At 41.7% G+C, this 10,481-nt stretch overlaps 1 protein-coding gene across 2 annotated transcripts; it reads left to right on the top strand.

Annotated features, from left to right (window-relative positions):
- On the top strand, positions 1-9,770 carry anapc4 (anaphase promoting complex subunit 4). Of its 2 annotated transcripts, none has more exons than XM_068725440.1 (28): positions 1-257; positions 1,315-1,430; positions 1,515-1,620; positions 1,721-1,853; positions 1,942-2,016; positions 2,101-2,127; positions 2,226-2,270; positions 2,348-2,432; positions 3,206-3,313; positions 3,398-3,568; positions 4,148-4,212; positions 4,348-4,390; positions 4,502-4,578; positions 4,671-4,771; positions 4,863-4,914; positions 5,589-5,644; positions 5,770-5,816; positions 5,890-5,946; positions 6,064-6,120; positions 6,204-6,297; positions 6,388-6,485; positions 7,241-7,302; positions 7,392-7,430; positions 7,538-7,639; positions 7,723-7,800; positions 7,897-8,064; positions 8,192-8,315; positions 9,450-9,770. In XM_068725440.1, the coding sequence occupies exons 2-28, from the start codon at positions 1,323-1,325 to the stop codon at positions 9,675-9,677; spliced, it is 2,406 nt and encodes an 801-aa protein (XP_068581541.1). In that variant the 5' UTR covers positions 1-257; positions 1,315-1,322; the 3' UTR covers positions 9,678-9,770. The 2 variants fall into 2 exon arrangements, with proteins under 2 accessions (XP_068581541.1, XP_068581542.1); XM_068725441.1 differs by having other exon boundaries at positions 1-105.
- The last annotated feature ends 711 nt before the right edge of the window (positions 9,771-10,481 follow it).

The raw sequence follows: 10,481 nt of genomic DNA on the forward strand, positions 1-10,481 counted from the left end.
ATGGCGCCGTCCGCGTAATTGTGAAAAACATCATGAAGTAAAACGTAAATCAAGTGTTTCGCAGGGCGGATTAAAGAGTGTTCGACGTGTTCAGATAAAACGACGGTTTGTTTCAGTTATAATGTCTTCGTCTGTTGTGTCCAGCGCGGTGAAATAAGACACGAAGAGTTCCCTACAGTAGCTTTGTGTTCGCTTAGCTAACAAGCCTGCTAGCATCACAGCTAACGTGGGAACAGAAGATCTGTCAACCCTTTAAGGTGAGGAGGCTGATAATTAACGTTCAGCGTTACGCAGTATCCTCTTAGTGTGACACCGTAAGGACGCCTTTATGGTTTCATGTTCTCAGTGGTGTTCAGTGGTGCTTCTCTGGGTCAGTGTGTCGAAATCACCTCCAGCTTATTGATGTTATACTTTATACATTGTTATCGCCTCAGTTGCTGCACGGATTTTTACGTATACTTTATAATATTTAACTCTTCAAGGCTCACGTGTCATTCGCTAAACAGAAGAGAGAAGTGTGTAGTCAGAAGTGGCAAACTTATTTTAATTAGTTCAACAGTTGTGGTTAAAAACAAGCTGCAATGTATCAATACGTCATTCAATCAGACAAAACGGTAATATACCACTTATTGCATATTTGTTTGGCTACTTGGAGACGGGAAAAAAAAGACAGAAAATGAAAGAAAAAGTGATTTTAATTTTATTTTTAAATAGCTAGGGAGACAAATGTACAGTGTGTTTATGTTATATTCAGGGAATAGAGAGCTGGGTGACATTCAAAGGAACATAGGAAACCCATCTGCTGCACGCTTTACATTTATCTCCTAGATGAACGTGCATCGTCCAAAACCCCGAAATAGTCAATTTAAAAAAAAATCATACAAGACAAAGAAAACCAGCGACAATTAATAAATTGTCAATAAATCATCAAAATAGTTCTGGGTTCAATTTTCTGTCGATTTCAAAATACAATCACAGGTCATCCAGTTCTACGGTTCCTAAATGAATCTGCGAGACATGTGACCAAATCCTAAAAGCTCCTCCTCCTCTATCTAGCTCCTCCTCACTGGCTGCCGGTCCTTTGTAATGTGGACTTTGAAGCTTCTAACTCCTCAGACCTCTTTTAGATCTGTGACGTAGAACCTGTTGTTATTATTATCATCATCATAACTAGGATGTAGAGACACAACGACAAAGAGTAGCTGCGTCGTCTTCCTCAAGCACTAATAACAGAATTCCTTCTTCACGTCGGAGCATTACTTTTTTAGTTTATCCGTCCAAATTCATGTTATTTATGTTTTGTTTTTTTTCCAGCCCACAACATGCCGGCCTTCCGGCAGGTTGGAGAGAAGCAGCTTCCCAACCCGGTGCTGTGTATGGCTTGGTCTCCTAAAAGGGATCTCATTGCTCTGGCCAACACAACTGGAGAGGTGGGCTTAAAAAAAACCCAACCTGAAACGTGTGTTTGTATCTTTTTATGCTTTTGTAATTCATGGTTCAAGTTTTGTCCGTAGTTGCTGCTACATCGCTTGGCTAGTTTCCAGCGTGTTTGGAGCTTACCGCCCAGTGAGTATACAGGGAAGGAGATCACGGCACTGGCCTGGAGACCTGATGGCAAAAGTAAGGAATGATATACCCGAGTATGCCCGAGTACCGCTGAGGTCCACAGTTGTTGTTGAAGATGTTAAACTTTCACTCTCTCTCTCTCTTTCATCTCCAGTTCTGGCCTTCAGCCTCGGGGACACGAAGCAGGTGGTCCTGTGCGGCGTCGAGAAAGCCGAGATCCTCCACGTGTTCCCGATGCAGAGCTCAGTGACCTGCATGCACTGGATGGAGGTGACGGAGGAGAGCAGGTGTGCGCCAGGCTCGGCATCAAACCAGTGGCACAACGGACGTCTGGTTCAGTCTAGAATAACGTTTTTGCTGTTTTTGCTGTTTCAGTGCCCTCAGCTCCTTCTACAACTCAGAGGATGAATCCAAACTCTTTCTTCCCAAATTGCCGACACTCCCCAAGAGGTAACGCTGACACACGAACGTCACATCAGATCATGAGAAAGTAAGACTGAGTCACATCTATCCAAACCTTTGTTTTCTCCTCAGCTACAGCACGACTTCAAAGATCTTCAGGTGAGGCTGTTTTTTAAATGCATAACTTTATTACTAATAATTAGTCTGACATCAGCTGTCTACTGCTAACCTTCTGTGTTTCTCTGTGTGTGTTACAGTGAGGAGAAGTCTGATGAGATTTTAAATCTCATGGGAGAAGTCAGGTAAAGTTCAGATTCTCTTTAATGCGGCTTTCTTGCTGTGGAGAATGTTTCTCCAGCTCGTCTTTGTTTCCCTGCAGACTGAACGTTCTGGTTCTCGGAGGAGACTCCGGCTTCGTGGAGCTTTATGCCTACGGGATGTACAAGATCGCTACTCTGTCAGGGGTGAGAGGCTTTTCTTCTCCGTTACGTCGTTAATAGGATGTTAGCCAGAAATGTAACTTAACGTGGATTGCACCGTAGAAACATCTTGCAATGAAGTTCTCCACGGTGGAGTTGAATCATCACTTCTCTGACACAAAGTTTAAAGGATCAGGTCGATCGCAACGCAAACACAGAGTTCAGACGCGTCCTGAAAAACCTTCAAAACGGTTTTTGAACTGGAAACTTTATTTAAACTCATGGAAAGGAGAGAAAAAAAGCCAAAATGTTCTGGAAAATCTTGTCGTGTCGTCAACAAAACTGTCCCAGAAAAGTCCTGGAAAATGACGACTAGAGAGAATTATTATCAGCTGCATATTATGGAAGGTTATAAAAGGAAAATTAAATAATAATACAAAAAAAGAGCATATGTATTTCAATTAGTGGGGCGAAGTTATGGAACAGTTTAGAGGATGAAATTAACAAAAGTACAAATATAAATCAATTAAAGGAAATGTGATTTTTGGGGACAAAGATGGTTATTATACTTCTTTTCAGAAATATAATATTTATTAATTTATATAGTTCATTTATAATTTACTGTATTGCTCTTGTTTTGTTTTCTTATTGGTTACATTAATCAAATCAAATGTTTTTAGATAAGAATTCTAAAGCAAAAAAATGTTAATGTTTTTTTAGATCTTGAATATTAAACCTCCGCAAATCACATGTGAAGACGACGGCGATCCTTTCAGTGCTTCTAACTCTTCTTCTTTTACTGTAACGACTCGTCATAGGTGTCAGGAACCTGTCGCAGCCTGAGCCTGTCCAGCGATCTCAAGTCTCTGTCCGTCATCACAGAAGTCCGGTCCGCTGACAGCAACCCACAGATCTGCTACATCCAGGTGAGGAAGAGGATTTCTGTCTCTTCACGTCCTTCGTCATCTCCGCTCTAACATGCTTTTTTTTGATTTATTTGATTTTCCCAGCTGGACACGAGGTTGTTGTCGGACTGTCTGCCCGAGGTGACCAGGATGGCGCGCAAGTTCACCCACATCTCTACGCTGCTGCAGTACCTGCACCTCTCACTCACATGCATGTGTGAAGCCTGGGAGGACATCCTCATGCAGATGGATCTCCGACTCACGAAGTTTGTTCAGGTCAGTGGTTGTGACAGAAACCAGGCAAGTCAGGGTGGAGACCGCGTCCTCCGTCAATACCAGTCGACACCGGAGGCCCCCAGGGCTGCGTTCTGGGTCCCTTTGTATTGGTATCGCAGAACCTCATTGGAAACGGTACAATGTCACATTCTATTGGTGCCGATTCTTTATGAATGACGGTGTTTTAATAAGAGCCATATTTCTGAGTTGCGTCGCTGTGCGACAGCGCGGCGTCGTAGTGTCTAAACTCCAAATTGCTCCGCCCCTAAATCATCCCCTGCTTTATGGTCTGTTTGACTCTAAATGTTCCATAATGTACTAAATGAACATCATGCTGTATTGAAGAAGACTGTAAACTAGAGACTGAGACCATAAACTCATGTTTACAATGTTTACTGAGGGAATAAATCAAGAGAGAAGTAGAGTCATTTTAGACTAGACTTCTATACGACCAGAGGAGTTGCCCCCTGGTGGACACTAGAGAGAATGCAGCTTTGAGGACACCGTCGTCCAAAGAGTGGATCAGAATCTGGTTTCTTGTCTGAATCGGTTCAAATATCTTATTTCTTCTGTTTTCAGGAAAAGAACACGAGCACTCAAGTTCAGGATGAGTTTCTGGAGCTGTTGCTGTGGGGACAATCCAGGTGAGAAAAGAGGATTAAGTAGTTGTCATGTTGTAATGTTCAGAGTGTCCTGCAGGTGGCGGCGAAATAATATGTTTGTCTGGTTAATCAGCTCTTTTGATTGTGTGATTGTAATGTTTCTCTGCTGTCATGTAGCCCTGAACTCCAGGCTCTCCTCATGAACCAGCTGACCGTCAAGGTGAGAGAGTAGGAGGTGTAGATGCTCCTCTCAAGTGTTCCTACGTTCCTTTTTTAATCTGCGGCCCAGATCAGGTTTGAAGGTTTTGTGTGTGTCCCGTCTTCATCACAGGGCCTGAAGAAGCTCGGCCAGTCCATCGAGTCGTCTTACTCCAGCATCCAGAAGCTGGTGATCAGCCACCTGCAGAGGTACGTTTTCCATCCTCTCGCTTCTCCTCACAGCTGCTGGATCCCTGATCTCTGTTGAACACGTCTCCTTCCTCTTTTTGTTTCCGCTGCAGCGGCTCTGAGGCTCTGCTGTACCACCTGAGTGAGGTGAAAGGCATGTCTCTGTGGAAGCAGAAGTTCGAGCCCCTCGGTCTGGATTCAGCAGCTATAGAAGGTACCGTGTGTCTCCCCCCCCCCCAACCTGCACCAACACAATCATCTCCCTGATCATCCACAGCCATGAGATGCGTGCTTTATGTTCTCAGGCGCCATCACCGCCGTGGGCTCCTTTTCTCTGAAGGCCAACGAGCTTCTGCAGTGAGTCCAACTATCTTTAATTAACTAACTTCTCTTGTCCACATTTCAATCTGTCTGTTTAAGAGTAATCTGGTCAAATAATTCATGTCTTTATGAGAGACGTCTCTACTTATTCTGCTTCGTCTCATTGTGTTTAGATGCTACAATCTTATATAAATATATAAATATATATATATTTAATTAGAAAATGAATGGAACAAAGTCAGACATCACTTATCATCAAGAAAGACAAAAGACAGACTCAATAAACATGAGGCAGATGGAGAAAAGAAACCGAGGGAGAGGAAAAAATTATATCAGATATATTAGAAAAATGTTCTACACTAGAAAAACTCACCAAATAATTGGTTATGATGATGTTTTCTTATTATTTACATGTTGCAACGAAGGCCTTAAAATAATAAAATGTATCAGAAAAGCTTAAGAGAGGGGGATGACTTGGCAAATTTATATTTGTGTGTTTGAAACTCAACAAGCAGGATCATGAGGTTCATCATTGCTTTATGAATAAACAGTAACATCTTTATGACTCATCTTAATAATAGAGTGACCAGGGTTCCTCAATATGTCTATATCTGAGAATGTGAGCAGCTGTTAAACGAATGTATATTGTGTATATATCTATATCTATATCTATATATATGTATATCACTGCTGTGTATTTTGTCGTTTAGGGTGATCGACAAGAGTATGAAAAACTTTAAAGCCTTTTTCCGTTGGTTGTATGTCGGTAAGAATAAAAGTTATTTTGTCAAACAACACGTGTGGGTTTGATTCGTCGATATCCAGACATTTATGTTGTCGGTTTTTATTCTTGTTTTTAATTCTCAGACGTTCGTTTTGTTTTCTTCACAGCCATGCTCAGAATGTGTGAGGAGCACGTTCCACCAGAACTCAACAAGGTGAGTCATCAAAGGTTCTGCTCTGTTCGATTTCTGACGGATGAATCATTTTAACGCGCTGCTGATCCTTCAGATGACTCAGAAGGACATCGCCTTCGTCGCTGACTTCCTGTCGGAGCATTTCAGCGAGGTGAGATCAGCCTGATGATGATGATGAAATCCATTTATTCTGTCTTCTATATATATATATATATATATATATATATATATAATATATAATATATAATATTCTGTCTGGTTGTAACAGAATGAAGAACTCTTTGACCGTAAAGGGAAGTACTTCAACGTAGAACGAGTTGGTCAGGTGAGAGCTTTTCCGTTGTTCAAGTGTTCTTTTTAAACGGAGCCGGTGACTTTACAACATCCGGGGTTTTGTCTCATGTTCAGTACCTGAAGGACGAGGACGAGGACCTGGTGTCTCCTCCCAACACCAAGGGGAACCAGTGGCTCAAGTTCTTGCAGGAGAGCGCGCACCTGAAGGGTGAACCACCGTCTTGAATCATCAGTGTCAGAGTGATGGAACGACGTTGAATACTTGGTTTGGACTAAAATGTTTGACCTGTGTCTCCAGAGAGCCCTTTGCTGTTCCCTTCATTTCCCCAAAAGTCTTTGCACTTCGTGAAGAGGATGATGGAGAACGTGATCGAGCAGTGTCTCCAGAAACCTGCAGTGAGTTGAGTGTTCTGTCCTCCTTCCTCTTCTGCACCAGAACGATTCAAACCTTCAATTACAAATGCGATGGGACTTAGGACAGCGTGTTATGGTCATGTACCCGGGGATGGTGGTACATTTCTGACATTAAAATAGTAGATTTACACAAATAAAACTTCTGTTCTCTAAGATTATAAAATCATAAATTTGAGGGAAAAAATATAAAAATTCTCTTAAGATTTAAGTTGCAAATTTACATGTATTTTGTCAAGGAAACACATGGCTCATCAAGTTATACTTTATCAGATTTATCAGATAAAGTATAAGTACCAGAAATCAACACGTTATCATCAGCAGCCGTCTCTGAAGAGATGCTGTCGTGACTTTGGTCCGTTCAGAAGAAGAAGCGACGAGCCGACGAGGATGAGGAGAAGTCTTCTGTGCACCAGATAATCAACACAATGGAAGGATGAAGAAGAGCACCATCTTCCTCACTAACACGTTCATTACAGGCACCTGTGGTGTGATGACGTTGAGCCAAAGCGATGTGGTTTCTCACTTTTTTTTCTTGCAAATTTATCACTAAATAATCTTTGAGAATATTAGATTTTTGTCTCCTTAATGTACGACTTAAATCTCCGACATTCTGGGCTTTCTCTCATAATATTGATTGTTGACGGCACTGCTGTCTTCAGTGAACGATAACTGAACATGCTTCAGATGTTTCATGTGATTCGTTCAACGTTTATTTATTGTTTGTAATTTGTCTGCAGGAAGTCATTGGGAAGTCTGTAAAACAGGCCGTGTTCTTGCCCCTGTACACCGTACCAGAGAGGTGCGTCTCTGTTAACAACGTGCATTATTTGAAATATGACTAAATTAATTAATGTGATTAACTTCTTTTATTTGTCATCATCTTTCCAGCTCTGAAAGCACTCCTCGACTTTTTGAACTCCCGTCTTTGTACGTAAACACACAAACGTCCTGGTGTCCTTTATTATTATTATTATTATTATTATTATTATTATTATTATTTGTATATGAATATGTCTTTGGTTGGATTTCTGCAGGTGGAACGACAAGAAAGCCAAAATGCACCATGTCGTGTTCTGCATGCCGGAGATTTCACCCTGCAAGCTCTACCTGTTACGGAGAGGAACCGACCCAAACAGGTCCGTGTGATCGTGGAGATTCTTTGTGTTTGAATTTAATCTGTGTTGTTTTTTTTTAACAACGCTTGTTTTGTTTTACACAGACGTATCCCCAACAGTGTGATGTCCATTGACCTCAGACACCATCTCGACAACGCAGATGAAGACAACGCTGCAGCCCAGTCAGTGCCTCTCTAGTCATCTCAATAAGTGCAAAGTACTTCCTGAGCTCCTGGAGGTGATGCTTCCATGACTTTCTCTCTTTTTTTTTCTTTTAGGACCAACTACCTCTACAGCTGTCTGGATGCCCGTTTTTATGACGATGAAATGCTGACTGTGGTCTTGCAAGGATCAGAAGAGGAGAACAGAAGGCGTGTGCTGGCTCAGCTTCCTCTGGCTTCAGCGCTGAGCTGTGAGACGGAGTTCAGCTGGGAGCCGAACCTGAGGTGAGTCAGGATCAGTGGATGAAAAGTGTCTTTAAAAGTGTCCTTCTGTTATTTAGTGTGGGTCGTCCTCTAAACGGACGGCAGAGGTGAGGCACGAGATGCTGCATAATGTCACTCGTGTTGTCAGGTTGGACCAGCAGAGCAGCGCCATCCCGGGTCAAGGTCTGGTTTTGGGGAATCAGTGGCGTGAACTGGAGAACATGAAGGCTCAGTTCGTCGCCGTCAATGGGATCCGCAAAGTGGCCTGTGTGGTAAGTTAACGTTATATATCGAGGATTTCTCTTTTATATTTTTACCAGACGGCAACCTCAAGTTCTGTTAAAGCTGCATTCTCTCTAGTGACCACCAGGGGGCGACTCCTCTGGTCGTATAGAAGTCTAGTCTAAAATGACTCTACTTCTCTCTTGATTTATTCCCTCAGTAAACATTGTAAACATGATTTACAATGTTTCTAATGAAATTTGGGACATTAGGAATCAAAGCGTTACGACCGCACACAAGTCGGCAACAGACGCCGGGCCGTCTCTCAGTATTGTTCGGGGAGGTCCGAAGGTTAGGATTGTCCTTCAGGCGGCGAGTTTCACAAGAGTTTTTACAAATGTCACCACCTAGACACAACCACTAGCCTCTAGTTTAGCCTCTAGTTATTAGCCTCTAGTTTAGCCTCTAGTTATTAGCCTCTAGTTTAGCCTCTAGTTATTAGCCTCTAGTTTAGCCTCTAGTTATTAGCCTCTAGTTTAGCTTCTAGTTTAGCCTCTAGCTTAGCCTCTAGTCTAGTCTCTCGTCTCGCCTCTGGTTTAGCTTCTGGTTTAGCCTCTAGTCTAGCCTCTAGTTATTAGCCTCTAGTTTAGCCTCTAGTCTAGCCTCTAGTTTAGCCTCTGGTTTAGCCTCTAGTCTAGCCTCTGGTTTAGCCTCTGGTTTAGCCTCTAGTCTAGCCTCTGGTTTAGCCTCTGGTTTAGCCTCTAGTCTAGCCTCTCGTCTAGCCTCTCATCTAGCCTCTTGTTTAGCCTCTTAGTCTTAAAAAGTCATAATTTAACATGTTGAAACCCTCCATGGAGCAGTGAGAAAAGCCCTTACTGCCTCTTCCACCCGTTGACATAAAATATTCTGATTTATAAGGCTGTTCCTGGAGCTACAAACTACAAACAAAAGTAGGGGAAGTTATTGTCTTCATTCCCAGGACTCATTCCGACTAACTGTCACAAAAGTCTGAACTGAACTGGAGGAAAAAAAGGGGAGTTTAAGTTATGTGTGTGGGGACATTGTTGAATGAACTGTGCTGTAATCTTCCTATATTTGTTCCAGGCATCAGTAAGATCAGCTGATCCATTGATTCCTGTGAATGAACTTCGTCTCTTAACAGTAAACGTTTTCCCTCCTGGCAGCTAAGTGCCAACCTCAGGCACATCCGTGTGTTTGAGATGGACGTCGAGGACGAAGACGACGAGGGAGTCGAGTCTCAGAACGCCAGCGCCGACCAGGACGGACTGGACACCACGATGACCAGCGAGGGGCCGGAGGAGGAGAGCAGCGTGGAGGCTAAAGGTGGAGAGAGAGGAGGCGACGCCTTTAGGAAAACTGAGGAGCAACTGGAGTCAGAGGAAGCTCTTTAACTCCGTTAAAAGACTGCGACACAGAAACGAGCTACGAACACATGACATTTGTTTTTGTATCTGACAATAAACACAGATAAACAGGTTTGTGTTCATATTTGTTGAAGCGGTTGATTATGTTTTCGGGTTTGTCCGTCCGTACGCGATATTTCAGGAACACCTGGAGGGAATCGAGGATTCAAAGATGAACTGATTAGACAAAAACACTTTAAACAAAAAAACATTTGTGTGAAATTATAATAATTTCACACAAATGTCTAATAGGATGAAATGATGACTTTTTGGACACATGGATGTAAACTTTAACTAGACTGGTTGATGGAGGAATACAACAGTAATTTGTAGTACTGTCCTGTTCCTGTAGGGATGAATGAGCACTGTATTCCTGTTGTTCAAAATAATTCTCAAGTTACAGATTTGTGATAATTTGCAATAAAAATGTATTTATAAAAATATATATTTATATTTTGAATGTAAATAAGGTGCCAGAGTGCATAAAAAGCATTAAAAAACGAATATCCTAATAATATCGAATGGTATAGAAGGATCCCCTGTAAGAAATAATCAAATCTACGAGTTTAATTAGTTATGGAACTTTTAATATGTATTTTTGTATCTGATAAATATGAAAAGTTGTTTATTAACTGACCTCTGACCTCTTGAAAAATTGTAAAATTAGTTAATTGAAATATAATTAAATAAATAGTTAATTAATAAATAACTATTTGGCTGCCCAAATGGTTATTTAATTTATCTCATTCTTTAATTCATTTGTGAATACGACCTTTCCGTAACAAAATAATA

This window comes from Cebidichthys violaceus, unplaced genomic scaffold, assembly GCF_023349555.1.
Source record: "Cebidichthys violaceus isolate CVI_PGR_0920_01 unplaced genomic scaffold, fCebVio1.0.p SCAF_35, whole genome shotgun sequence".
NCBI classification, from domain to species: Eukaryota; Metazoa; Chordata; class Actinopteri; order Perciformes; family Stichaeidae; genus Cebidichthys; species Cebidichthys violaceus.

What these genes read in the sequence shown, in the direction of transcription:
- anapc4 (XM_068725440.1), top strand. Translation starts at nt 1,323, where the DNA reads ATGCCGGCCTTCCGGCAGGTTGGAGAGAAGCAGCTTCCCAACCCGGTG. An exon ending in CACAGATCTGCTACATCCAG is followed by an intron (nt 3,314 to 3,397) that starts GTGAGGAAGAGG and finishes TGATTTTCCCAG; the next exon opens with CTGGACACGAGGTTGTTGTC. An exon ending in TTGCTGTGGGGACAATCCAG is followed by an intron (nt 4,213 to 4,347) that starts GTGAGAAAAGAG and finishes GCTGTCATGTAG; the next exon opens with CCCTGAACTCCAGGCTCTCC.